Source organism: Gasterosteus aculeatus, chromosome 10 (genome assembly GCF_964276395.1).
Source record: "Gasterosteus aculeatus chromosome 10, fGasAcu3.hap1.1, whole genome shotgun sequence".
NCBI classification, from domain to species: Eukaryota; Metazoa; Chordata; class Actinopteri; order Perciformes; family Gasterosteidae; genus Gasterosteus; species Gasterosteus aculeatus.
The window spans coordinates 13,763,347-13,790,547 of NC_135697.1; the positions used below are offsets into that span (position 1 = coordinate 13,763,347).

At 45.0% G+C, this 27,201-nt stretch overlaps 4 protein-coding genes across 4 annotated transcripts; all 4 read left to right on the forward strand.

Annotated features, from left to right (window-relative positions):
* LOC120827063 (sodium-dependent neutral amino acid transporter B(0)AT1) lies at nucleotides 1-5,967 on the forward strand. The gene is made up of 12 exons (XM_040189709.2): nucleotides 1-498; nucleotides 1,756-1,896; nucleotides 2,060-2,197; nucleotides 2,287-2,468; nucleotides 3,577-3,687; nucleotides 3,768-3,880; nucleotides 3,972-4,100; nucleotides 4,183-4,345; nucleotides 4,441-4,645; nucleotides 5,154-5,313; nucleotides 5,412-5,574; nucleotides 5,665-5,967. Exons 1-12 carry the CDS (start codon nucleotides 300-302, stop codon nucleotides 5,851-5,853), a joined length of 1,893 nt encoding a protein of 630 aa, XP_040045643.2. The 5' UTR covers nucleotides 1-299; the 3' UTR covers nucleotides 5,854-5,967.
* Nucleotides 5,968-9,849: 3,882 nt separating this feature from the next.
* Nucleotides 9,850-15,236, forward strand: LOC120826976 (sodium-dependent neutral amino acid transporter B(0)AT1). Its single transcript, XM_040189628.2, has 12 exons — nucleotides 9,850-10,242; nucleotides 10,810-10,950; nucleotides 12,208-12,345; nucleotides 12,443-12,624; nucleotides 12,722-12,832; nucleotides 12,980-13,092; nucleotides 13,184-13,312; nucleotides 13,403-13,559; nucleotides 13,728-13,932; nucleotides 14,014-14,173; nucleotides 14,534-14,696; nucleotides 14,799-15,236. Exons 1-12 carry the CDS (start codon nucleotides 10,038-10,040, stop codon nucleotides 15,006-15,008), a joined length of 1,914 nt encoding a protein of 637 aa, XP_040045562.2. The 5' UTR covers nucleotides 9,850-10,037; the 3' UTR covers nucleotides 15,009-15,236.
* A 1,251-nt stretch (nucleotides 15,237-16,487) lies between these two features.
* Nucleotides 16,488-22,452, forward strand: LOC120825919 (sodium-dependent neutral amino acid transporter B(0)AT1). Its single transcript, XM_040187753.2, has 12 exons — nucleotides 16,488-16,761; nucleotides 17,598-17,738; nucleotides 17,820-17,957; nucleotides 18,039-18,220; nucleotides 18,880-18,990; nucleotides 19,073-19,185; nucleotides 19,281-19,409; nucleotides 20,118-20,274; nucleotides 20,363-20,567; nucleotides 20,674-20,833; nucleotides 20,993-21,155; nucleotides 21,343-22,452. The coding sequence occupies exons 1-12, from the start codon at nucleotides 16,563-16,565 to the stop codon at nucleotides 21,487-21,489; spliced, it is 1,845 nt and encodes a 614-aa protein (XP_040043687.2). The 5' UTR covers nucleotides 16,488-16,562; the 3' UTR covers nucleotides 21,490-22,452.
* Nucleotides 22,453-23,110: 658 nt separating this feature from the next.
* On the forward strand, nucleotides 23,111-26,838 carry LOC120825949 (sodium-dependent neutral amino acid transporter B(0)AT1-like). The gene is made up of 12 exons (XM_040187818.2): nucleotides 23,111-23,653; nucleotides 24,048-24,188; nucleotides 24,269-24,406; nucleotides 24,511-24,692; nucleotides 24,782-24,892; nucleotides 24,975-25,087; nucleotides 25,178-25,306; nucleotides 25,484-25,640; nucleotides 25,734-25,938; nucleotides 26,038-26,197; nucleotides 26,351-26,513; nucleotides 26,649-26,838. Exons 1-12 carry the CDS (start codon nucleotides 23,455-23,457, stop codon nucleotides 26,787-26,789), a joined length of 1,839 nt encoding a protein of 612 aa, XP_040043752.2. The 5' UTR covers nucleotides 23,111-23,454; the 3' UTR covers nucleotides 26,790-26,838.
* The last annotated feature ends 363 nt before the right edge of the window (nucleotides 26,839-27,201 follow it).

Consider the following 27,201-nt stretch of genomic DNA (forward strand, 5'->3'; position numbering starts at 1 on the left):
ATTGTGTGTGGTTTTCGTCATTCTGGCCGCTGCTTCGCTTGTGTGACACCACGTTGCCTCCACACGTGTGCGTCTGTTCTATTTTACCTACACACACAGACACAACCTATATTCTGATTGGTGGGGCATACTTTATGAGGCTTTTTCTTCAAGATGGCGCGTGGCGGACACACACACACATGCAGATTGTGGTCTCTGATAACGAGCAGTACTCAGAAACGTCCATCTTCGGCTGTCATTCATTTGTCGTCTGAAGACTGGACCACACACACACACACACAAACACACGCATATGCACCATGAGACTGGTTCTTCCAAACCCCGGGCTGGAGGAGAGGATCCCCTCTCACGAGGACCTGGAGAGGATGGAGGAGTTTGAGGCAGGGGACCGGCCCAAATGGGACAACAAAACCCAGTATCTGCTCACCTGCGTGGGCTTCTGTGTGGGTCTCGGCAACGTGTGGAGGTTCCCTTACCTATGTCAGAGCCACGGAGGAGGTATGCTCTTCTTCTCTCTCGATAAAGTGTTCCATTTCATTTTTGTCGTTAGAAAATGTTCACATCAAAATACAATTGCAAATTGTCCAATGAAAATAACCTTTTAATTAAAAAAGAATGGCCTTAAAATAAATATAACCCTCATGTTACCTTGTTAATAATTCATGGCAACCTCTTCGGTGTATGTTCTTTTTTTTTTATTGCCGACGCATGATTGTAATGTGAGTTGCAGGTATAAAAGCCCGTGCAAGCCGTCTCCATTATAACATTATAAGTGGCACTATAACACCGAGATGCATCATGATGAGGATTCAAATATCTGCTCCTAAAAGGATCTAGGTTAAATATTAACTTGCAGAGGTGAACGAAAGCCGTATAAAGAAATAAAACTCCATTTTACAGCAAAGACGCAGTGACGCGTTAACGCATGGCACATGGCGTTTCCTGTTATTCAAAACAACAACGTGAATGGACTGGCTCTGTGGGCTTTGGCCGAGTCTTAAATCTTCCTCCTGCGCTGTGAGAACGTCTGAGTCCATCAGACAAACCGGCCTTTCTCTAGTCAGAAAACCCCCCACTAATCTAGCAATACTGTACAGTACGGGAACAATATTGAATCTTGAGAGAAACTAAATCATCTGGAAGATTTGAATGAAAATAAATCTGTTTTTTTAACATCACCAGCAACAATGAAAATGCTAAACTGCTATGATGTTTACCCAGTTTAATCACTAAGTGTGTTATGTCTTGGTTATCATTCCAATTAAACTAATGATTGCTTTAGATGCACAGTTTTGGTATAATCAAAGTGATTAAAATTCACACCGTGAAGAATGTAAATGTCATAAAAATGGCAAAGACACAGGGAAATCAGGGGATGTTTGTCTCCCTCCGAGGGACATGAATGTTTGACATGAATTGGACATGAATTGATCGGCAACCACTTTTAAAACTCATCAACCGGAGAATTGAAATGGTCATTTGCAGTCGTCATGATACTTCGTGTCAGCTGTTCTGCTCTTTATCTACATCCTGATAACAGAGGGAACACTCCACCTTAAGCCACGCACCCCACCCCTCCAAACGCCACATGCATGATGACGAAGCACCATCCATTTCCTAATGCTGGCCAGTGTGCTGTGTGGTACCTGTTTCTGCAAAACAGCTTTGATGGCTCAATAACCGCATGAAACGAACTGTGAGCACAGCCGACAAGTGCAAACGAAATGATCCGAGCTGGCGTCCGTGTGTCCACAGGTGCTTTCATGATCCCTTTTCTCATCCTGCTCGTCTTCGAGGGCATTCCGCTGCTGTACCTGGAGTTCGCCATCGGCCAACGCCTCAGAAAGGGCAGCGTGGGGGTTTGGTCCGCGATCCACCCCTACTTCGCTGGAGTTGGTACAGAAGTCTTGCTTTAAATCTTTTTTTGGGGGGGGGGGATTAGACACAATCCTCATGTACATTTTCCGCTACTGTGGAAGTCCGTTAGTAGCTACGCTGTCACCAAGCCTGCTAGAATCATGAGAATATTGGTATTCTTGTTATTTCCTCTACATTACAGGTATTGCGTCCATGACAGTGTCGTTCTTAGTGGGCATGTACTACAACACCATCATGGCCTGGGTGATGTGGTACTTCTTCAACTCTTTCCAGAGCCCGTTGCCATGGAGCCAGTGTCCTCTTAATGATAATCTCACAGGCATGTCAACACTTTGCACAAGAGAAAAGAGAAAAAAATGATATTGTACGATCCATTCAAAATGATTTGATCCCCCCCCTTTCCTGCAGATCTGGTGTCGGAATGCAAACGCAGCTCTCCGGTGGACTACTTCTGGTACCGAGAGACGTTAAACACCTCGGAGGCTATAGATGAGGCCGGAGGTCTGCAGTGGTGGGTGGTGCTGTGTTTGGCTGCTGCCTGGAGTGTGCTCTACATTTGCTGCATCAGAGGGATCGAGACCACAGGCAAGGTAGCGCATCTATCAGCCGTCTAACCCAACGCAATAACATCGAATGTTGATGACGCAATGTGATGCGTTCTATACGCATGCACAATTATGGTTTCATGTGTATCTCATTTGGTTTTGTTTTGAAATAAACCCTTTTTTTTTACCATAAGTAATAAATAAATATGGGCTCGTTCCAATAAGTGCTCCAATGACCTAATGAACTAGCGTGCACAATTCCACCTTAATGGCTTTGTTGTAAGTTTTCACCTGTTTTCCCTGAAATGTCAAAATCTATACAATGAAAGAAGTCCAGTTTATAATATAGGTAACCTGGTCACAAAATACGATCTTTCAAATCACCAATGCAATATTTTGGATTGAAATGGGCGTGTCAGCAGCAGCGATAACCACCACGTCACACTCTAAGTTTGAATGTTTATTCGAGTCAGGTCAAAAGGTCAAGTACCTGAGAGAGAAATAAAACTTCAGCTTTCAACACCAAGCATTGAGATTTATTACTGGAGATAATCATGATGGTGAGCTGAAAGTGGGATGGGCCTGCCTCTCTGAAAGCCACGATCGACACTGAGCCGTACAACAGGTTTACAGCTGCCTAATTGTCTCCGTTGTTGACTTTTCTTGCGGGGCCTTATTGAGCATTCTCATGTGGTTGGATTATGTTGCGGGCGCCACCTGTTTTATTGAGTTTGGATGATCCAGTTTTCATATTGGCCATCAGCGACATGGAACAACACCGAGTGCCGAGGCCGATTTAGAGTTCATTTCATGCTATTCGTCCCATTTGACTCCCAGTCGTTCCTTTTGCAAATTAATTATTATGAATTTATTACTTGTTTTGGTTCTTTGTTTTGCTTTTTCATGCTTGTAATTTTGTTGTAATCCGGCAAATAAGATCTGTCTGCCTCAATGTATTTCTGAGTAAAAAGTGAGTTCTCACCCTGCTTGATGGTCTCTAGGTGAAAGTGGGCTACTAACGAAAACCATCAGTGGAAAAATAAATAGCATAATTGAGTAATATAATGTATTTCTTACGGAAGCTACAGTAAAATAACAATATTTAAAAAAAATGTAATTGCACCTTTGAATGTGTCTCCTACCTTCCTCTCAGGCTGTGTACATCACCTCCACTCTGCCGTACGTGGTCCTCACCATCTTCCTCATCAGGGGACTCACTTTGAAAGGATCTGTGGACGGAATCAAGTTCCTCTTCACACCAGATGTTAGTCATGTAACTACTTTTCGCTCCGACCATCGGCGTGGAGGCCGTTTCGCTCTGCTGACGATGTCATTGATCTCTAGCTAGACGAGTTGGTGAACCCATCAACGTGGTTGGATGCGGGAGCTCAGGTGTTCTACAGCTTCTCCCTGGCCTTCGGGGGTCTCATCTCTTTCTCCAGCTACAACCCCATCCAGTGAGTTAAGTAGACGGAGCGTCAGATCTTATCAGCTGCCATCAGCAAAATAATAGAATTTTTAATTTTCTAATTCTAATTTTTCTTTCAGCAACAATTGTGAGCAGGATGCTGTTATCATCTCCATTATTAATGGCTGTACTTCTATCTACGCTGCCACGGTCGTCTACTCGATCATCGGCTTCCGGGCTACGGAGCAGTTCGACGCCTGCCTTAACGAGTACGTATTTATTTACGTTCCTCAGGGCAAAAGTAAATAACCATTTCTCAGGCAATAATGTTCCTTAAACGTCGTCTTTCAGAAACATCTTGATGCTGCAGAATGCATTCGATTTGGCTGAGGGAGCCATCACAGAGATCAACTATGACGAGCAGCTGCAATGGCTCAACAGCACGATCTCGGGGCCGGAGATCATTCAGGGGCTGGACCTCAGCACCTGCAACCTCAGGGCCTTTCTCAGTGATGTAGGATTTTTTTGGCAGCCGTCACGTTTTTATTACATCTGCAGGAAGCCATTGAGGGTCACGACTGATTGCACTTTTTGTTTTTGTTTTTGCAGGGAGTGGAGGGAACCGGTCTGGCTTTCATTGTGTTCACTGAGGCCATCACAAAGATGCCTGTTTCTCCTCTGTGGTCTGTCCTTTTTTTCATCATGCTCTTCTGTCTCGGGCTTTCCACCATGTTTGGCAGCATAGAGGGGGTTGTGGTTCCCTTGCAGGACCTCAATATCTTTCCTAAGAAGTTTCCAAAAGAGGCGCTCACAGGTAAATGATGCAATAGACACACGTGTGTTTTACTTTGCATGTTACCAATGGCGAGAATGTTCGTGGGATGTTGCTTGAGAAAAACGGGTCAAATATTTAGTTTGGTGAGTTTTAGAGCAAAAGAATCGTACATAATTTCGGGGGTGTAGTAACCAAATCTGTGCGTGCGAGACGAGTGTGTAGATACTACTGTAACATTGGTTATGTGGAAGCTTATTTCCTCATTGAAATAAGAATGAAGAAGCACTGAAGGCTTTTCCAGATGAAGAAGATGTTTTCCCTTTTTGTCCTGACTGGATTCAGTACGAGTTTGATTGACAGATGGTTCATCCAATGACCAAACAGTTTCCAATGAGTGCTTCCAAGTGGCCGGCTAAGTGGTTGTTAAACTCGCCAGATGGGTTGTTAAACCGTGTCGGCTTACCGTGTGTGCTGATGGTACATACATATCCAGGGGCGAAAATACGGGTTGAGGACACTAATGATGTTATTTTGTTTTGTATTTTAGGGATCGTGTGCCTCTCATCCTTCTCGATCGCGCTCATCTTCGCCCTGCGCTCTGGTAACTACTGGTTGGCCCTGTTCGACGGCTACGCAGGCTCCATCCCTCTGCTGATCATCGCTTTCTGCGAGATGGTTGGTGTGGCCTACCTGTATGGAATAGATAGGTAGGAGATTACAGAGCACATTTTGTCACGAATATTCCTTGAAATGCAGTTACGGTGTTTTTGAATCTACTAAGTGGAAGATCTACTTGTTTTCCCAGGTTTAACGAAGATATGGAGTTCATGATTGGACACAAACCCAACATCTTCTGGCAGGCCACCTGGAGGGTGATCAGCCCTTTGATCGTCTTGGTCATCTTTGTGTTTTACTTCGTTACCAAAGTCAGTGGCACGCTGACTTACATCACATGGAATCCAAGCTCGGTATGTTTTTCACACGTTGTTGTCAAAGTTTCTCCGCCGTCATTAAAAAAAATCTGCATCATTTGGAATTTTTTTTTTTTTGTGTCTCAGGAAAACTTCCCGGTTTTGGAGACGTTAGAATATCCCAGCTGGATCAATGTTATCATCTTCCTCTTGGCGGGACTTCCTGGTCTTTTTATCCCGGGATATGCTTTGTGCAAGTTACTCAAGAGATGCTGCTGCAAGAAAGAAAGAAATAAACGTGAGCTCAACACTGTATCTGCCAATGTCAACATGTAGGAAACGCAATAGAAATACAAGCACATTAAACTGTTGTTTGACAGATTTAAAACTTCGATGTTTAATACTTCAAGACAAGAAGTGAGTGCAATAAAGAATATTTATTCCACCGCAGGTTATGCTTTACTTTCTTAATAGTTGGTTTGTTAGCGTGATTTTAAGACATTATCTGACCTGTTTATTATGAGAAAATCTGAATAAACCTATTTTAAAAAAATTACACAATTTAGTGCTGTTCCACTGATATCAAAGTTGCCTGAATGAGCTCAAAACACTGCAATGTTCGAACTGAACAAAAAAAAGAGAAAGAAAGAAAAGCTAAGGTTTTTTTTCCTCTCAGGACTCCGGTTTCCAAATGATTCACAGCTCTATTTCTAACTTTTATTTTACCGTCAATGTAAATGTGGTGCCCGAGTGTGGATGTGTCCAATGACTGACTGGAAAGCTGCCCAGGAGACTCCCTGTGTTTATGAATATCCTTAAATAACTCCTTAAAGGTCTTGTACACTACCATAAACCACCTTGTAAAAGCCAGTCTTTCTGTAGTTAATTATTGCAATTTATTAGAAGAGAACATTGGAACACTGATAAGGTGCCTGAGCACACTGAATTGCATATAAACCTCAGGCAGGAAAATGTTATATATAATATATAAATACAAACAGAAAAATCCCTTCTTCTACTCCATAACATTTCAAAAATGTTTTAGCACTTTGAATTGAAATCAGACAGAATGCATCCTCCATGTGCCTGCACAGACTTTTATGATGTTTTATTAGATTCCTATGCAAATAAGTAATCAGATTTCTCAAGGACTGCACAACATGATGTCCAGATAAGCAATGACGAGAAATGTGTTGCCTCCAACTAAAATATGTTGCAAAATGTCAGTGGTTTTGTCGGCATTTTGCAACATATTTTGTTTGTTTTGTTAACCATCAAGGAAGCTTTGTGTCAAGGTTGCTGGGTGGAAGGCAGGACTCAGACGCAGAGTTCAACAGGAACACAAAGGACTTTAATAGTCAAAGCTCAAAAAACACAGGAACCGGGGCAAAAGCACACAGACGAGAAACTACGGCGATCCAAGACGAAAGACAGGACATGCGTGGCTAAAGACAATGACGCGACAAGTGACACAGGAGACACATGGCTTAAATACACAAGGGAGGTGCAGGTGATTGGAACACAGGTGGAAACTATTAGACGAACACAGGGGATGACGAGACAAGGCAGGAAGTGAAGTTACCCGGGGACACGAGTGGCAGAAAACTACAAAATAAGACAGGAAGTGAACCACACCGTGACAGTACCCCCCCCTCAAGGACCGACTTCCAGGCGGCTCACACTAGAGCAAAACAAGGGGTGGGGGGGCAGGGAAACCAGAGACGTTGGTCGGACCACCCGGGAAACTCTGGCGGGCGGCCCGGCGGGTGGCCAGACGAGCGGGGAGCCTCTGGGGGTCGGCCCGGCGGGCGGTCACCAAGCCGGCTCCGGAGCGGCGACTGCAGGGCACAGAACGTCTCTATAATGGCAGGTTCGGGGACACGGGAAACCTCCGGGGTCGGCGGCGGCAGCTCGGGGACACGGAACACCTCCGCGGTTGTCGGCGGCGGCGGCTCGGGGACACGGAACACCTCCGCGGTTGTCGGCGGCGGCGGCTCGGGGACACGGAACACCTCCGCGGTTGTCGGCGGCGGCGGCTCGGGGACACGGAACACCTCCGCGGTTGTCGGCGGCGGCGGCTCGGGGACACGGAACACCTCCGCGCTTGTCGGCGGCGGCGGCTCGGGGACAGGGAACACCTCCGTAGTCGGCGGCGGCTCGGGGACAGGGAACACCTCCGTAGTCGGCTCCGGCTCGGGGACAGGGAACACCTCCGTAGTCGGCTCCGGCTCGGGGACAGGGAACACCTCCGTAGTCGGCTCCGGCTCGGGGACAGGGAACACCTCCGTAGTCGGCTCCGGCTCGGGGACAGGGAACACCTCCGTAGTCGGCTCCGGCTCGGGGACAGGGAACACCTCCGCAGTCGGCTCCGGCTCGGGGACAGGGAACACCTCCGCAGTCGGCTCCGGCTCGGGGACAGGGAACACCTCCGCAGTCGGCTCCGGCTCGGGGACAGGGAACACCTCCGCAGTCGGCTCCAGCTCGGGGACAGGGAACACCTCCGCAGTCGGCTCCAGCTCGGGGACACGGAACACCTCCGCAGTCGGCGGCGGCTCAGCCCCCCCCATAACCCACCCCATAGCCCCCCCCTCAAGGGCCGGATCCCAGACGGCCCTCAAATCACCAACGGGAGGGTGGGAGAGGACCATGGGATGGGAGGGAGGGAGCCTGAGTCTCAGAGCGGGGACTGGGGGCGTCGGGGTCATGGCTGAGAGTCTCGGAGCGGGGACTGGCTGAGTTGGGGGCATGGAACGTGGGGCCGGTACTGGCCGAGTCGGGGGCATGGAGCGTGGGGCCGGTACTGGTCGAGTCGGGGGCATGGAACGTGGGGCCGGTACTGGTCGAGTCGGGGGCATGGAACGTGGGGCCGGTACTGGTCGGGTCGGGGGCATGGAACGTGGGGCCGGTACTGGTCGGGTCGGGGGCATGGAACGTGGCGCCGGAACTGGTCGGGTCGGGGGCATGGAACGTGGCGCCGGAACTGGTCGGGTCGGGGGCATGGAACGTGGCGCCGGAACTGGTCGGGTCGGGGGCATGGAACGTGGTGCTGGTACCGGGGGCATGGATCGTGGCGCTGGCTCGGGGGTCGGGGGCATGGATCGTGGCGCTGGCTCGGGGGTCGGGGGCATGGATTGTGGCACTGGCTCGGGGGTCGGGGGCATGGATCGTGGCACTGGCTCGGGGGTCGGGGGCATGGATCGTGGCACTGGCTCGGGGGTCATGGGCTTGGGTCGGGAGGCCGGGACGGGAATCTGCTGCGGCCCAGCGCGGGACATCTTGCGCTGCGACCGAGCGGGGTCGGGACGTCGCTGCGGCCCAGCGCTGGACATCTTGCGCTGCGACCGAGCGGGGTCGGGACGTCGCTGCGGCCCAGCGCTGGACATAGTGCGCTGCGGCCGAGCGTGGGGAGCATAGGTGGCCTGTAGTCGGACCGCAAGGTCCATTACCCGCTCCCAGTGCGAATCGCCGCCAGACGACCACGAAATGGTCTCCTCCTCTGGGGACCATGTGGGGGGCGGCGGATGGTGACCCAGATGCCTACTGAGGGCTCCAGATGGGGAGACGGAGTAGTACAAGTACCCAGCTGGAACCCCCGGGAGGACCGTTCCCCCACTACGGGCAGCCCGCTGGAGACTCCGTGGACCGCCCATTGCCAGACGGGTTCCCCTGAACTCGTCCAAGGGAAAAAACTCTGCTGAGTCCTTTCTTGGTCGCGTCATTCTGTCAAGGTTGCTGGGTGGAAGGCAGGACTCAGACGCAGAGTTCAACAGGAACACAAAGGACTTTAATAGTCAAAGCTCAAAAAACACAGGAACCGGGGCAAAAGCACACAGACGAGAAACTACGGCGATCCAAGACGAAAGACAGGACATGCGTGGCTAAAGACAATGACGCGACAAGTGACACAGGAGACACATGGCTTAAATACACAAGGGAGGTGCAGGTGATTGGAACACAGGTGGAAACTATTAGACGAACACAGGGGATGACGAGACAAGGCAGGAAGTGAAGTTACCCGGGGACACGAGTGGCAGAAAACTACAAAATAAGACAGGAAGTGAACCACACCGTGACACTTTGTGGTCTTATGAGGGGTGACATGATAAATAGAGCCAATAGAATGCCCCACTTACTACACAAACTCACAAAAAAACTCTCAACTCATCTTTCAGGGGAAAAGTGTGTGTGGCGGACGCTCATGTGATGTATTAACCATTATCAAGGAGGTCGCACCCTTTACCGCTTGACCTTGCTGACATTTCATAATACAGACAGTAATGAAGTACTGATAACCTCGGTTCAGGTATCATAGGTCACAGGAAATACCTCAGTGCCATTTCCCAGGACATACAGTGGGGGTGAAGCGCTCGGAGAGACATAGTCCACGCAGGAGACCGCAGGAGAGAGGACGCTTCCCGCCGCTCACAGGAGACAAACTCCTGTTTACCCGAGGGGAGACTCAGACTCAAACAGCTGCTGGAATTTTACACTTTCTGAGTCCAGCAAAGTCCGCAGCCACCATGAAGCTGAAGCTGAAGCTGCCAAACCCGGGACTGGATGACCGGATCCCTTCTCACATGGAACTGGAGAGGATGGAGACGGAGGAGGCGGGGGACAGGCCGAAATGGGACAACAAAGCCCAGTATCTGCTCACCTGCGTGGGCTTCTGTGTGGGACTTGGCAACGTGTGGAGGTTCCCTTACCTGTGTCAGAGCCACGGGGGAGGTAGGCTGGGATGAGCCCAAATAAATGAGCGTGATTAAAACGATCTGAATGTGTGTTTACCAGGTTGAAGTAACTGAGGAGAGATTTTTCCAAAACTTAAATTTTGTCTTAAAGCATCAGGAAACATTTATACATACAGATTAAGAGGAAACATCTGCAACTTCAGTGGATTGCATCACATTAGCGCTGAGTGTTTGAATCTATTAAAAAAGGTGCTATGATACATTTACAGAGAGAGACAGTAGCAGTAACGCTAAAAAGTTAAAGAAAATGCTTATTTTCTTGGACTGGGACTGAAAGAAAACCAATCAAATTAGGAAATGATCAAATAATCATTATGCGGAACATATTGAAACTACTGGTATTGTATGCTTTCACTTTACTTTCTGAAACTGTAGTGACATGTTGAACAGCATGTGCGAGCGTCACTCAGGATTTGCACAGCAACTTGTGCACTTTTTACAATTCATCTTTATGGGACCAGTTTTGTGAATGGAGTCGTTGAATATTAACTTGCCCCTCATTTGAAGTTGACTCAGTATGACAATATGACTGTTGTACTTCCAGGTGCGTTCATGATCCCATTCCTCATCCTGCTGGTACTGGAGGGAATCCCACTTCTGCACCTGGAGTTTGCCATCGGTCAGCGCCTGAGAAAGGGCAGCGTGGGAGTCTGGAGCTCCGTCAGTCCATACATGACTGGAGTCGGTGTGTAAAAAAGAAGCATTAGCAAGCATTTGGGTTTGTTGAGTCCAAGGTCCACATTTCTCTCTGGACGTCAGTCTCGTGGTCCCAACTGAAGTATACATACAATTATTTAATGGATTAACATGGCATTTAGGCATCCATGGTCCCCGTATGATAAATTGTACTGATCTCACTACTTGTTGCTTTATTGGAATAGCGTTGTGTTGCGACGAGCTATAGTAGTTTGAGTGAGGAAGACAACTTCCTTACGAGTAGGGCTTACAGCTCAAGGGCGAGTCGTATAATGCGTATTTCTTAAGTCGTGCGTTTTATGTTTTTGCCAGCAGCGGAACTACTTTTTAGTCACTGTGTATCTCATCGTTATTAGGGAGTAAGTTCTAATATCGATCATATTCCTTGAGGTTTTTTTAGCTGACTCGTATTTGTTCGGTACGCACAGTATTGCTTATCTTCCCCCCAATATCTAACGCGGATGATGGTGAAGTTGGTTGTTAAGACGATACATTCGTGACACTCGAACACTTGAGTTTAAGGAACCTTTTGATTAAGTTCTCACCAGGGACCTACGTATATTTTTGACCTGTAACCCCTCCGTCGAGTGAGCTCGTCCTTACATACCGATTAGGTCCCTAATGCCCTTGGGGGATGACTGGTACCTCTATGTATCAAGATAAGGGCACTCACCGGTGTCTGCAGGTTTCGAAGCGGTGTTCTTGTCATTCAGCCCCTTGGAGGAGGCCCCTCGGTGGAAAGGAATCCCCCGGAAACAAATGGTCTTTTGTTCCCCAAAAAGGAGAATTTTTATTTATATAAAAAAGCGAAAAGGTTTACAAAAAATGGATAGAAAAACAATAAAAGCAGTTATATTGTTCAAACCCTAAAGGTTAAAAGAGCTGGATTCTCCGTCTTCGTGTGTGAGCAAGAAACAAGAAGTAGGCGCCTACATGTGTTAAAGCATCTTGGCTTATATACTTTTTTTTTTGCAGAAGCAAAGTGCGTCACTGGGGTTTATCTTGCGTCGATCACAGTTTCGGTATGGAAACTCGATCAAAGCATGTTCGTGCGTTATTTGCGCTACCACATCGCAGCTCTTAATATAAGCATGTTAGTTTTGCAAGTGTGAGCTTGTTAGCATGTCGACGTTAGCGTTTAGCTCAAAGCACTGCTGCGAGCGCAGCGAAACAGAGCCGCTAGAAATGTCTTCTTGTATCGTTAAGAAGAAGGGGAAAAAAAGACTAATTGTTCATTTGGTTGCAGGTATTGCATCCATGCTTGTGTCATTTCTGGTGGGTATGTACTACAACACCATCATGGCCTGGATCATGTGGTACCTCTTCAACTCCTTTCAAAATCCCCTGCCCTGGAGTCAATGCCCCCTCAATGCAAACGGGACAGGTACGGCCTCAGACATCGAAACAACAGTCAAACGTTTGCTGTGGACTGACTGTGGAGAGTCCCCCAAGTTGCTTCCTCCTTCTCCTCCTCCTTCCAGGCCAGGTGGAGGAATGCGCTCGGAGCAGCACCGTCGACTACTTCTGGTACAGAGAGACGCTGAACACCTCCACAGCTATTGATGATTCTGGGAGTCCACAGTGGTGGATGGTGTTGTCCCTGGTGGCTGCCTGGACTCTGCTCTACGTCTGCTGCATCCGCGGCATCGAGACCACCGGAAAGGTCGAAATGTCCCGTCACATCTGAATTATCTAATGCAAGCGTGATGCCTGCCTGCGTTCGGTGAAAAATATACGGATATGGTTGTGTTTTCTCCCAGGCTGTGTATGTGACCTCCACCCTGCCGTACCTTGTCCTCACCATCTTCTTCATCCGAGGTCTGACCCTGAAAGGATCCTTCGATGGAATCAAGTTCCTGTTCACACCAGACGTGAGCACTATTTTAAACCCTTGTTCGTGTGATTTACAATCATCTAAAAAGAAATAAGGTGTAACGCGTATGAATTGTTAACAGTAGGTTAGCAGGAGTGTTTTACTGACACCTCTGAAAAGCAGAAACTGTTTTCTTCACTTTTAGGTAAATGAGTTAATGAATCCAACAACCTGGTTGGATGCAGGCGCTCAAGTTTTCTATTCCTTCTCTTTGGCCTTCGGAGGTCTCATCTCTTTCTCCAGTTACAACTCTGTTCAGTGAGTTATTGCCTCAAATGCACAGATATGTAACGAGCCGGTCTTGTAAACATTTTGCCACACATGATTGTAATTGTGGGGTTTTTTTTAGCAACAACTGCGAGCAGGATGCCGTTCTCATCTCTATCATCAACGGCTGCACGTCGGTGTACTCGGCGACGGTGATCTACTCCATCATCGGCTTCAGGGCCACGGAGAAGTTTGACGACTGCACAGGAGAGTGAGTGTCGAATCTCACAAGAAGCCTTTAGAGCGATAGTTTGGATTAACGCATTAAGACTTAACTGCTTTTCTTCTCTTTTTTTTTTAGCAATATCCTCAAGCTGATGAATGCCTTCAACTATGCCGAAAACAACATCACCGAAAGCAACTACGATGTTGTTCTGTCGCATCTCAACCAGACAAATCCAGACATCATTCAAGGATTGCAATTACAGACCTGTGACTTGCAGGCTTTTCTCAGTCAGGTGAGCAGATTGCACTAGAATATACATATATATATATATATATATATATATATATATATATATATATATATATATATATATATATATATATATATATATATATATATATATATATATTATCTAAACAAAGTAGTGAGCGGTTGACAGATTTGGTGTGCACTTCTTCAGGGTGTGGAGGGAACAGGTCTGGCCTTCATTGTGTTCACGGAGGCCATCATCAAAATGCCGATTTCTCCTCTGTGGGCCGTCCTCTTCTTCGTCATGCTTTTCTGCCTCGGCCTCTCCACCATGTTCGGGAACATAGAGGGAGTCGTGGTTCCTTTGCAGGACCTCAATTTGCTGCCTCGATCTTGGACCAAGGAAGTTCTCTGTGGTAATCTTTTGGATGAAAAGTATTTTTTTAATGTGAGTACATTGATCTAGATGTACGAGTTCAACCACTTTGTTTGTTCAGGTCTCACTTGCCTGGTCTCTCTGGCTCTTGGCATCATCTTCACCCTGCGCTCCGGGAACTACTGGCTGGCTCTCTTCGATAACTTCGCTGGCTCCATCCCTCTTCTGGTCATCGGCTTTTGTGAAATGTTTGGTGTCATGTACATTTATGGCGTAGATAGGTGAGTACGAGGTCATGGCTTTTCCCCACTGTGGGACTAATAAAGGAATATTTCATAAAGTAGGCCGATAAGAGTGTCTGAATATCAGTGAGCAACGCAGTTGAAAGTAGGATACCGATTATTGTGATCTGAGCCTTCACGTCGTCAGAGGAGCACAGTGTGTCGTGTAGCATCTACGGTGTTTATTAGATGAAAGAGGTAAAAACGCTACTTATAAGAACGCTAAATGCTGTTTAGTCTTTATATTGAGGTTACTTCATTTACTGTATCTTGTAAAACCACACGGTTGTCCTTTATGGATGCTTTTATACACACTGTAAAAAATGACATTACATCCCCTCTTTTATTGGTCCCAAACAGGTTTAACGAGGACATCGAGTTCATGATTGGTCACAAGCCCAATATATTCTGGCAGGTGACGTGGAGGTTTGTCAGTCCAGTCATTATGGTCGTCATCTTGGTTTTCTACTTTGTCACCCAAATCACCAACAATCTCACTTATTTGGTTTGGGACCAAGAGGCGGTAAGTCTGCTCACCACAATAGTTTAGGTGTAAAAATGTTTAGATTGGTAGAGTTATACCACTTGTTCATTGGTGTAAATCTTTGCAATTCCTTAACTACAGGAGAACTTTCCCACCCTTGAACCACGTCCATACCCTTCCTGGATCAACATCATCATCTTCATTCTGGCCGGAATTCCCAGTTTATCCATCCCAGTGGTCGCCCTCTACAAATTCATCCAGATCAAATGCTGCAAGCAGGATGACTTAAGAGTCGACTCAGTGGACACGATCTCTGCCCAAATACAAATGAGTGACAAAAGGAAGTTTTAGATTTATTCTCATATTTAAAAACAAAATGGACGTTGTCTTGTCTTATCGTGTTTTGTATGGCTTAAACAATAACAGCACAGTAGTGAGTACAGAAAAGAATCATGTATCTCAGCAGAAGATAATTCATTTGTGCTGTATTGATTTCATACAGTTGTGATATTGTATTTTTGTTGTGTCATAGTTCACATGTTGTACATTAAATTAAAAGTTGGACTTTTTGGTAGATGATCCATCGCATGTGTCAGTGGACTTGATATAAAGCTTCAGCCAGCAACTGATTAGCTTAGCTCGGCAAATAAAAAACTTCCACCAGCACCTCTATACAGCGATATTGCATTCATCTCAACCGTAACAGAACAATCAAAGGAGTTAAATCACAATGTGCAGGTGAGCCGAGCCGCTTCCCAGTTTCCCGCCAAATCTAAAAATGGCCGACTGCACATATATATATATGTTGATATTTATCCCCGTGAGATACCAAAGTCATGTGAAGCTAATATTGTTTTATGATCATTAGTTTTGACGTACAGCAATTTGTAGATTTCTTTTTGAACAATAATGCGATTAAACTCATGTCATTGGTACATTTTTAAACACTTGTGTATTGGGTATATTGTGGAGCGCTATTGTGAGGTTCCCTTTTATGTGTGAGTATATTACAGAAACTTGTAATAATCATCTGACAAGTTTAGACCTTACTACATAATGGGGTGGTTACTATCTGAACAAACGTAGGATTTACTCTGGAAAACCCTGAAAAGCAACAAGACACGGAATTGTATTGAATATAATCCCTGGTTTAATGATTTGTCTTTCACAAGCTCCCAGGACTTTTTACATTGCGACCAAACGGTGGAATTAAAACTTCTGAAGTCTGTCACATCAAAACAAAACTTTCTTCCATAACAGACATCTTTTTTCTTTCTTTATGGAGGTAAATCCACGTATGTGCAATTTAACATCCTAATTTACCTTGATGTATCCCAAAGGTTTGATGAAATATAATATGATTTATCTTTTCACCTCAGTTCACGTGAATGAGAACATGCCCTGGGGGCGGGGATAAATAAAGTGCTTGAAGGTTTGCTTCCTGGTTGCTGAAGATTACCGGAGCATCTGGGCAGTTGTTTTATGAATGACCTGCCGGCCATCTGTCTCGGCCACTAAGCATTGAAGCCCCGCCTCCAACTCTGGATCCAATCCACTACATCCCCGGTCTTAACATTTCACTATCAAATCATTGAATAAACCCCTTAAAAACAAAACATTTATCCCGTGATCAAACTTAAAAATGACTTTTACAGTTTAAAAGCAGATTTGAATGACAGTCATAGTATTTGGCGGTATATGACATAGTATTTATAAAATGTACATGTTTAATTTAGCGGTTAAATTGCTGCACGTGTGCTCTTTGACTAATATATGGCCTGCAACAGATAAAGTAAAAGATCATAAAGTCCTTTAAGGACCACTCAGTGCTACTCGAGGATATCACACACAATAGTTCGACTGGCGTAGACAGTTTTTTTCTCTGCTCCAGCGCAGGTGGTCACCATGAGACTGGTGCTTCCCAACCCAGGACTGGACCTCCGGATCCCCAACTATGAGGATCTGGAGAGGATGGATAAAGAAGAAGCGGACGGCCGGCCCAAGTGGGACAACAAAGCCCAGTACATTCTGACCTGTGTGGGTTTCTGCATTGGACTCGGTAACGTGTGGCGATTCCCTTACTTGTGTCAAAGTCACGGAGGAGGTGAGTCAAAATGTCTTGAGGTTTTGACAAATGATTGTGGTGCATTTTAGCGATCTTTTTTAAAAATATATGCAATGCTGCGGGGTAAATATCTATTCATTTTAAATCAAATTCCTGTTGAGTAACTGCGAGGCTAAAGGTACGTTAAATACATCACTCATTCAAGGCTGCCTCGTCATGAAATCCTCTTTGACTTAAATTAATGATTCTCAAGAAGTAAAAATGACTAACCTGACAGCTGAGCTGCAGACAGATGTGTAAATTTGTTTAGGTTAAAAAGGAATGCAAAGAATTCACTCACGCTGCATATTTGCGTGTCTGTGTGTGTGTGTGTGTGTGTGTGTGTGTGTGTGTGTGTGTGTGTGTGTGTGTGTGTGTGTGTGTGTGTGTGTGCGTGTGTTGTTGTGGTCCTTTCCAAAGTGTGTGTTTAGTGGGTCATTTTGATGGAGCCACAGGAAGAGGTGCAGGTTTCAAAGGCAGGCAAAGTGTGAAAGCACAACCGGTTATTAGGATTGTTAACTAAGCCCATACGTGTTCACCGTCCAGGTCGGGAGTGACAATATGCTGATGCATACAAAACAACCAAAACGTTACATTTTGGTCTAAAGTTTTTTTTTTTGTGGATAAAATCAAATCTCCTAATTGTATTAAAACTTCCATAATAACCTTACCTATCACACAAGTATATGACAACAAATCTGTATTTTAGCCGCTATTAAACATTATACCCCAATGTCCCCATCATCACTTCATCATACAAACGTCTCAGAAAACATTTGATAGTGATGTGAGTGACACTTTTAACTTTCAAGCCCTTAATGACTTACGTTCTGCAGGGGCCTTCATGATTCCCTACCTGATTCTGCTGGTGGTGGAGGGAATGCCTCTCCTGCTGTTGGAGTTTGCCATCGGCCAGCGTCTCAGGAAGGGCAGCGTAGGAGTGTGGAGAGCCATCAACCCGTATCTGACTGGTATTGGTGAGTGAGATAGGCTCTGCAATAAATTGTCCAAAGCAGAAGAAAAATATTAACATTAGATAATGTTTGTGTCTTACTCAGGTGTAGCATCCATGCTGGTTTCCTTATTGGTTGGACTTTACTACAACACCTTAGTAGCCTGGATCCTGTGGTATCTCTTTAATTCCTTTCAAGACCCACTGCCTTGGACCCAGTGTCCTCTCAATGACAACGGGACAGGTAAATAAACACATATATTCAGCTCATACATGCACACCGAAGCACCCGAATTGAATCGGTATTCATTATTCCCCCACACAGGTTTTGTGTCAGACTGTCAACGGAGCTCCACTGTGGATTACTATTTTTACAGGGTGACTTTAAATAGTTCGGCCTCCATAGGCGACTCTGGGGGGATCCACTGGCCCATAGTACTCTGCCTGCTGGCCGCCTGGACTGTCGTTGCAATCTGTTGCATAAGGGGCATTGGCACTTCAGGCAAGGTGTGTTGAACTTTCACTAAGTTGACCATTTGCTAAGCCTCTCCTCTCCAGATGCAGGCTCGTCATTTTAAAAACAAAGGGTCCTATTGTATTTCGTAATGCCAAAAATAGACGCAACTATTTGGGGTTTCTGTTTCATGCACAATTTAATCCCAGGGTGGAGCAATGCATTAAACAGTTACAAGAAGACACATTACAACACTTCAAGTTACACATCTTATCAAGGATATTTCTTGAACCAAGCATTGATATTTGGGCTTCCATCTAATGGCTGATGAAAATTGTCCCTCGCCCAAAAGGCATGGGACCATTGTTATGCTAAGCTACTTCTCTAGGCAGTAAGGTAAGGTAAGTAAGATGTGTGTGAATGTTTGAAGTTGATGTTGGTTAGAGCAGATAAACAAACTGTTGGATTCATTCCTCAAGATGATCTTGCATTTGAGTAAAACAACAACCCACCTTCTAACCTCGGTAATTGCACATCTCAATGCACTTGCAGGGAAATCCAAAGCTCGACAGCTCTGCACTTGCTTCCGGTTAATGAATTGTGATTGGAACGGTGCTATTTGGGTTTTAGCAAATAGACAATTTATAGATCATTGAAAAAAAAAACTGATCATCATTGTCTCCGATTCCCCGTTTCCCTGTCGTGGCCTCAGGCGGTGTACGTCACTGCCATTCTGCCGTACATCGTGCTGGCCATCTTCCTGATCCGAGGACTGACTCTTAAAGGCTCCCTGAGTGGAATAAAGTTCCTCTTCACACCAGACGTACGTTTCAAATATTTACGGGAAAGTAATGTCTCGCTGCTCAAAGACACGTCACATTTCATACAGTACCTCGCTCCTGCAGGTGGACGAGTTGATTAAACCAACAACTTGGCTGGATGCCGGCGCCCAGGTCTTCTACGCGTTTGGTTTGGGGTGGGGAGGCCTCATCTCCTTCTCAAGCTACAACCCCGTCCAGTAAGAGACATGCGTGGTCCCGTCACGCTGCTGACTTCCATTGAAAAGACCCAAACTCGACATGCTTCTCTGTCTTTTTTCCTTCTTTTTCCAAGCAACAACTGCATACAAGATGCCGTGATTCTGTCAGTCATAACTGGCCTCACCTCAATCTACGCTGCTACAGTCACCTACTCCATCATCGGCTTCAGGGCCACGGAGAAATATGACATCTGCATGAATGAGTGAGTGTTCACAGCAGTTGATTTCAGAGTCCTGCAAGTCCTCCTTTGCATATCAGGTTTTGACAAAGTTAAGAGGCCCTCTTTATTTGTCAGAATGTTGAAGAACAAGCTGGTGTAGTACCATTAAACTAGTACACAAACAGGTTTAATCCATCATTTCTACCAGCCACCCGAAGTTTAGCCACACTCTCCCTGTGTGTTCTCTGTCAAGCTTTCCGCCAGCAAGAAGGTGTCGAGGTGCACAAACTCAGTACAATTTAAGTGCTACAATTTGTTAGTCTTTTAGTCGAGGTAGAGTCTGAATCAGAGGCGTTAACCAGCCACAGCAGGATAAATGATGGATGTATGAAGAGAAGTGTTTGAGGTGTGGCCCCTATAGTCGTTTGTATGAAAGTTGCTCAGAAGCAAAACCTTTAAAATGATGAATTAAAATTTCCTTTCACCTCAGACCGGAGTCCGTCTAGGTCTATAATGAATCCGCCGGCTCCCTTTGGTAAAATCCTCCCTGTGTAGCTGATTGAGGCGGATACGGTGGGTCAGGCATTGAGTGGTGAGGGTCAGGAGAACCCATTAGCCACATCATAACAGATCCGAGTTACATGTGCCGTGCTCAGCGAGGATGATTGACAGGTCTAAATGCACGACGGGCAGTGTAAATGTTAGTAAAGTGATGTTTACTTACTAATCTGTGACATATTTTCTACCCAGTAACATCATCAAATTATTAAATACATTTGAGCTTCCTGAGGACAACATCACTGTGAGCAACTACGAGGCGGCCTTCAATCAACTCAATAGCTCTTCTCCGGAGACTGTTCTTGGATTGGACATTAAAACCTGTGACATGCAGACACTTCTCAGTGAGGTGACTACGTCGATGGATATGCACCACATTAAGGTGTTATTCGTTTTTCTACTCTTATGTGCTTTGTTTCTAATCTGTGCATGTGCAGGGAGTGGAGGGAACCGGCCTGGCCTTCATCGTCTTCACAGAGGCAATAACCAAGATGCCTGGATCTCCGGTCTGGTCTGTTCTCTTCTTCATCATGCTTCTCTGCTTGGGACTCTCGACCCTGTTTGGCAACATAGAGGGAGTGGTGGTTCCACTCAAAGATCTGAATGTATTCCCTAAAAAGTGGCCTCATGAAATACTCACTGGTAATTTGGTTTAATAAAAACCTCAATAAGTTTTGACGATTTTTCTTCCCCCAGTGAAACCTCTCTGTTGGTGTCTGACTTTAACGCTAGTGGCTTTATTTTTCAGGGATAACATGTATTGCCGCCTTCTTCATCTGTTTCCTGTTTGCGCTGCATTCAGGGATTTATTGGGTAACACTCTTTGACAATTTTGCTGGATCAGTTCCACTCCTGACCATTGGATTGTTTGAGATGATAGCTGTTGTGTACATCTACGGCATAGACAGGTTAGTTCTGTAATTTAGCAGCGCATTGTCTGTTTGTGTTTCTGGTGCAATTCTTCATCATATTTGCTGCAAATAATCTTCCCGGTTTCACAGCATTAAGAACAACCTTTAGGTCCAGTGGGAAACTTCGAAGCTGATCAAAACCCTTTTGTGTTGTAGGTTCAACGAGGATGTGGAGTTCATGGTGGGACATAAGCCCTCCATCTTCTGGCAGATTACGTGGAGGTTCATCAGTCCTCTCATTGTTCTGGTTATTTTGATTTTCTATCTGGTGACTCAAGTCCAAAAAGAGCTCACCTACTTGGTCTGGGATCCAAAATCTGTAAGCACACAAACTCTGTGATTAATACAAGTATCCTGCCTATGTGTTGCCATATGTGTTCTCTGTAAAATACAACATATATGGCCCCTTAATCATGGAACAGCATACAAGAAGACAACCAGTCCAACAGCGTTGGGACAGCGTTTTCATACCAAATGTAGTAATCATACTGTCTTCTGGTCTACAGGATGAATTCCCGTCTCTGGCATCAGTACCGTACCCCGCATGGATCAACTTGGTCATTTTTCTCCTGGCGGGGGTCCCAAGTCTTGCGGTGCCTGTTTATGCATTATGTAGGCTGATTTTCCTTCGCTGCAAGAAAACTACGGGGTAAATTAATTCCTTAACTATTCCTTAGAATTATACATTTCAGAATACAACAAAAAAGTACCATCTCTGGTATCAGTACCTTAACTAGTTCACTGTCACTAGAATAATAAATCCCTTGTGGAACCACAGTTATAGTTCATTAAATCCAACCGATTGAAACAATTCAAAAGTATAAATGTATACTATGCTGTTATTGTATTACAAGCTGCAATGGAATAATGTTTTTACTCTTGACATTGCATACTAAATGGTGTGACGACTAACAATAACTATTTTGATAAAATATTAACAATAATTGCAGACGTTTTATTGATGTATTTTCCATTCTGAGTGAACTTTGCCTATTTGAGTATTACCCTTTAATGATTGTCCAGCCAGCTTGGTTCACCGTGGCTGTCCACATTTACAAAGAGATGGTGTGTTTCTTACGCTTATAAATGGTTCAGTCAAAACATCTTTGGTGCTTTCAGAAGTTGGAAATACAACGAATGGAGCTAATCGGTTTTTTTTAAACAATTGTATATCAGGACTTAGAAATAAACCTTGTTTAGAAGCACTGAGTATCTGTTTGATAATTACTGGGTGCAGCTATAATATTTTCTGGGCATTGACACAAAAAATGCAATGCAATAAATAATGATTTTTTGTCACCTTTGAAATCCACAGTTTAAGGAGGTAGTGGAAATTAGTGGATAATGTTCTTTAAATTACAATTATCTTGAGGAACATTCTGACAAAGCTTCATGGAGGAAGAGAAGCGAGGTCCCTGTTGTCCACTCAGAGGGACACTCCTGCACAAAGTAACTGGAGCAGGACACACAGGTGTGAAGGAATGCACACTTTGAGCCCCCCGCCTCAGTGATGAGTAAAGGAGAGGTCGCAAAGTCAATGAAAGGTCACAGAGTTCACAAGAGGTCACAGTGTTCCCAAAGGAAGTCACAATAAAATCCTTTTTCCCCAACAATTATCTGAATAAAGTCTGCTGCCTGTTTTTTGAAAACACGTCTGGGTCGACGTGAAGATCATCAACACGAGCGATAAACTCACGCACATTGTTTCTCTTGACTTTCTCTTCTCTTGGTTGCTGAAACATGTTGAATTTTTAATCCACAACGTGAATGCACAAAATAATTCAATAATTAACGTCTGAAACTGGCATCGAATAAAGACCCCATTGAAGATTGGACCTCGAGTTCAGATAATGAAACGGCCTCTTCCCTCAATGCCCTCGTCAGCTCAGATATTTCATCATTTTTTAATGCCGAACTACAAACAAAGTAACAAATACACTTAAACAACCAGTCGACACAGAACTGTTTTGAGTGTATCCGGAGTTCTGGGACTGTGGCTCAGTCGCCCAATTAGCCCTGTCAGTTTCAGACATCCAGTCACGTGGTTAGAGGCAGCTGCACGCGGCCAACTTCCCCCTGGGGTGTCTCATCACTTTCTCCAGGTGCAGATCTATGACGGCCAGCTGTGCAATTCGAGGCAATTATGGAAACTCTCAGTTTAACACTTATCACTCAACCTTTGTAATATTGTTAAAAGCACCAACTGTGAGCGTGGCTCCACTGTCGACGTCCTCAGCGGTGCCTGTAACTCAGTGTAAAGTGGTTATCTGCTTCGTTATCAGTCTCGCTGCCACTTAATAATATGACCATGGGAGAGTTTGACACTGGGCAAAGGGTACCTGATCAGTGGATTCAAACCCTGCGCCTTCGTGCCTGAGGGGACGGTTCAACTACCTTTCCAGTAAACAGTGGCAGTATTTTTGTAATACTATTACATTGATTAACCAAACAGTCGTGTAGAAACATAAATGGGATGTTCGCGTTGGCTTATCTGAGAATTGCACCAGAATAAAGTGCAAGATCGTAAAGTTGTTCGTAAATTGCAGTTTACACACCACAAGAGATCACTTTGACTTCCATGAACGGCCGCGTAACTTCTCAGCTTCAGCACGGTCGCCATGAGGCTTGTATTTCCCAACCCGGGACTGGATGACAGGATCCTTTCTCATGAAGACCTGGACAGGATGGAGAAGGAGGAGGACGGGGACAGGCCCAAGTGGGACAACAAAGCCCAGTACATTCTAACCTGTGTGGGCTTCTGCATCGGGATCGGCAACGTCTGGCGATTCCCTTACTTGTGTCAAACGCATGGAGGAGGTAAGCTCACATCAAAACGAGAAAGGGAAACCTTTGGATTCAGGTCTGTTTTTCAAATCATGGTTTGGATAGAAACGTGCTTTTGGGTATTTTTATACCTTTCAAATAAAATTTTCCTTGAAGGACTTGAAGGACTATGTATCTGTTTGCACAAAGTTGTATCTGCTCTGTGCGCACAGTCCAATGTGATATCCTTACAGACTCACTACAGATATCGGACGCACAGACAGATTAATCTAACTACCTGCAAGATAAATGAAGGAAGAAGCCCAAACTGTTATACTCAAGCATTGTATTAATTGCATTTTCATGGCAAGGTGCAAAGGTCAGTAACTGTCGTTCATGCGACACTGTCCTCAGATTTGGGATTGTGCTTCTGATCATACTTTTGCAGGAGCCTTTCTGATTCCCTACATGATTCTGCTGGTGTTGGAGGGAATGCCTCTCCTGCTGTTGGAGTTTGCCATCGGGCAGCGTCTCAGGAAGGGCAGCGTAGGAGTGTGGAGAGCCATCAACCCGTATCTGACTGGTATCGGTAAGTAAACTAGGCTCTAAAACAAATAGTTCAAAGCAGATTTAAATGATAACATTAGATAATGTCTGTATTTTACTCAGGTGTAGCATCCATGCTGGTTTCCTTATTGGTTGGACTTTACTACAACACCTTAATAGCCTGGATCCTGTGGTATCTCTTTAATTCCTTTCAATCCCCACTGCCTTGGACCCAGTGTCCTCTCAATGACAATGGGACAGGTATTTTGATTTACAAGCAGATACTCTCACTGGCCAGTGAAAACGGTACCAATATGTGGATGTAGACTTGTGCACATGCTGGTGACTGTTTCTTGCCCCTTCAGGATTTGTACCAGAGTGTCAACGGAGCTCTACTGTGGATTACTACTTTTACCGAGTGACTCTGAACAGTTCGGCCTCCATAGGCGACTCTGGGGGGATCCACTGGCCCATAGTACTCTGCCTGCTAACGGCCTGGTCTGTCATGTGTGTCTGTTACATTCGGGGGATCGGCACTTCAGGCAAGGTGTGTCGAACCTCCACAAGAACAATTTGTATTCTTGATTCCATTTTAATAAATACTTTAATGTAATTTTTTCCCTATCGTGGCCTCAGGCGGTGTACGTCACTGCCATTCTGCCGTACATCGTGCTGGCCATCTTCCTGATCCGAGGACTGACTCTTAAAGGCTCTTTGAGTGGAATAAAGTTCCTCTTCACACCAGACGTACGTTTCAAATATTTACGGGAAAGTAATGTCTCGCTGCTCAAAGACACGTCACATTTCATACAGTACCTCGCTCCTGCAGGTGGACGAGTTGATTGAACCAACGACTTGGCTGGATGCAGGTGCACAGGTCTTTTATGCCTTTAGCCTAGCTTGGGGGGGGCTCATCTCCTTCTCAAGCTACAACCCTGTTCAGTAAGAGACATTAAAAGACGCCCTGTCACTAGATAGCTCCCATTCTCAAATATATTTGTCCTGAATCGTTCCTTTTTCCTGTTTCTCAAGCAACAATTGTGTGCAAGATGCTGTGATCCTGACAGCGATAACTGGCTTCACCTCAATCTACGCTGCCACTGTCACCTACTCCATCATCGGCTTCAGAGCCACAGAGAAATTTGACAACTGTATCAGTGAGTGAGTAGTCATTGCCACCAAAGCACCACGAGCTACGTTTAATGCATGTTTAGCAACAAGGTAACACTAGGGAACACTTTCTAAGTTCAATGTACCTGTAATAGTGTTGAATCAAAATGAGCACATTTGAATTTCAGTTATTCAGAGTTCCTAATCAATGAAATATGATCTCCCCAGGAACATAATCACGCTGTTAAATGCATTTAACCTTCCTGAGGACAACATCACTGCGAGCAACTACGAGGCGGCCTTCAATCAACTCAACAGCTCCTCTCCGGAGACTGTTTTTGGATTGGACATTAAAACTTGTGACATGCAGACACTTCTCAGTGAGGTGACTACGTCGATGAATACATTGGATCAATGTATTCAAGTTATTCACTTTTCTTACTCTTATGTGCTTTGTTTCTAACCTGTGTAATTGCAGGGAGTGGAGGGAACCGGCCTGGCCTTCATCGTGTTCACAGAGGCAATAACCAAGATGCCTGGATCTCCGGTCTGGTCTGTTCTCTTCTTCATCATGCTTCTCTGCTTGGGAATCTCGACCCTGTTTGGCAACATAGAGGGAGTGGTGGTTCCACTCAAAGATCTGAAATTGCTACCGCAAAAATGGCCCCAAGAAGCACTGACTGGTATTGGCTTTTATAGTTAAATCCATCTACACTTTGGCTTTGCGACCTTGGATTAATTGATTGTCCAATTCCTTCTTTTTTTGTTCCTGTGTTTTTCAGGAGTGACTTGTGCTGTTGCCTTCATCATCTGTATCCTGTTTGCACAGAATTCTGGGATTTATTGGGTAACTCTCTTTGACAATTTTGCTGGGTCAGTTCCACTTCTCACTATTGGATTGTTTGAGATGATTGCTGTTGTTTACATCTACGGCATTGACAGGTTAGTGCTTACTAAGATATTATTATAGCAACACAATGTTCACCTGTGGTTTTGTTATTTTTCATCTTGATATTTTTAGCAAAATAACCCTCCATCATTCTGTTGCTAAGCAAATCTTTATGCAAATGTAATGAAAACTTTCTTGTGTTGTAGGTTCAATGAGGACTTGGTGTTCATGGTCGGCTATAAGCCCGGCATCTTCTGGCAGGTCACATGGAGGTTCATTAGTCCACTGATCGTTCTGGTTATTCTAATATTCTACATGGTGACACAAACCCAAAAAGAGCTCACCTACTTAGTCTGGGATTCCGAATCTGTAAGCACACAAACTCATGCTATAATCTACGTCATGTCGTTTGCCTCTTTACTTAATAATGTCTCAAGATAAACATTCTGATGGTAAAAGTCGTTGACTTGGTGGTGACACATTTGACGGTTTTGTGGTCTACAGGAGGAGTTTCCAGCTCTGGCGTCGGTGCCGTACCCGTCATGGATCAATGCGGTGGTCTTTCTTTTAGCGGGGGTCCCAAGTCTGGCAGTTCCTGTGTATGCATTATGTAGGTTGGTCTTTGTTTACTGCAAGAAAAAATAAAATACATCGGAGTTTTCCCAGGCAGCTAAAGGGATTATACTGTCATACATTTCAGAATTTAAATAAATAAATAATTCTTTAATAAGTTAGGTTGCTTCCTGTTATACTATTATTTAAATCAGACATATTGCATACATGCTTTAAAATACATTTAAAAAACTCCAGCACATGTACTGCACTAACCCAAATCATTTTGATACATCTTTGTCGCCATCAACGATCTGAGCTGCATCTCCTTATCCAATCAAATACGTGCACTTGTCCGGCCAACGTAAACATACTACACTCAAAACTTTCATCTCAATTTCTCCTTTTTGTGTCTTTTGGATCAAAGTAGAAAGTGCAACAGTGCAGACCTCAACTCAACTCATCCTCTTTACTGCTCCATAAAAACATATTTCTGTTCATTTTT

What these genes read in the sequence shown, in the direction of transcription:
- LOC120827063 (XM_040189709.2), top strand. Translation starts at nt 300, where the DNA reads ATGAGACTGGTTCTTCCAAACCCCGGGCTGGAGGAGAGGATCCCCTCT. An exon ending in TCCAGCTACAACCCCATCCA is followed by an intron (nt 3,881 to 3,971) that starts GTGAGTTAAGTA and finishes TTTTTCTTTCAG; the next exon opens with CAACAATTGTGAGCAGGATG. An exon ending in TCCAAAAGAGGCGCTCACAG is followed by an intron (nt 4,646 to 5,153) that starts GTAAATGATGCA and finishes TTTGTATTTTAG; the next exon opens with GGATCGTGTGCCTCTCATCC.
- LOC120826976 (XM_040189628.2), top strand. Translation starts at nt 10,038, where the DNA reads ATGAAGCTGAAGCTGAAGCTGCCAAACCCGGGACTGGATGACCGGATC. An exon ending in GCATCGAGACCACCGGAAAG is followed by an intron (nt 12,625 to 12,721) that starts GTCGAAATGTCC and finishes GTTTTCTCCCAG; the next exon opens with GCTGTGTATGTGACCTCCAC. An exon ending in AGTTCCTGTTCACACCAGAC is followed by an intron (nt 12,833 to 12,979) that starts GTGAGCACTATT and finishes CTTCACTTTTAG; the next exon opens with GTAAATGAGTTAATGAATCC.
- LOC120825919 (XM_040187753.2), top strand. Translation starts at nt 16,563, where the DNA reads ATGAGACTGGTGCTTCCCAACCCAGGACTGGACCTCCGGATCCCCAAC. An exon ending in TGCAGACACTTCTCAGTGAG is followed by an intron (nt 20,275 to 20,362) that starts GTGACTACGTCG and finishes GTGCATGTGCAG; the next exon opens with GGAGTGGAGGGAACCGGCCT. An exon ending in TACATCTACGGCATAGACAG is followed by an intron (nt 20,834 to 20,992) that starts GTTAGTTCTGTA and finishes TTTGTGTTGTAG; the next exon opens with GTTCAACGAGGATGTGGAGT.
- LOC120825949 (XM_040187818.2), top strand. Translation starts at nt 23,455, where the DNA reads ATGAGGCTTGTATTTCCCAACCCGGGACTGGATGACAGGATCCTTTCT. An exon ending in TTTGACAACTGTATCAGTGA is followed by an intron (nt 25,307 to 25,483) that starts GTGAGTAGTCAT and finishes TGATCTCCCCAG; the next exon opens with GAACATAATCACGCTGTTAA. An exon ending in GCCCCAAGAAGCACTGACTG is followed by an intron (nt 25,939 to 26,037) that starts GTATTGGCTTTT and finishes TGTGTTTTTCAG; the next exon opens with GAGTGACTTGTGCTGTTGCC.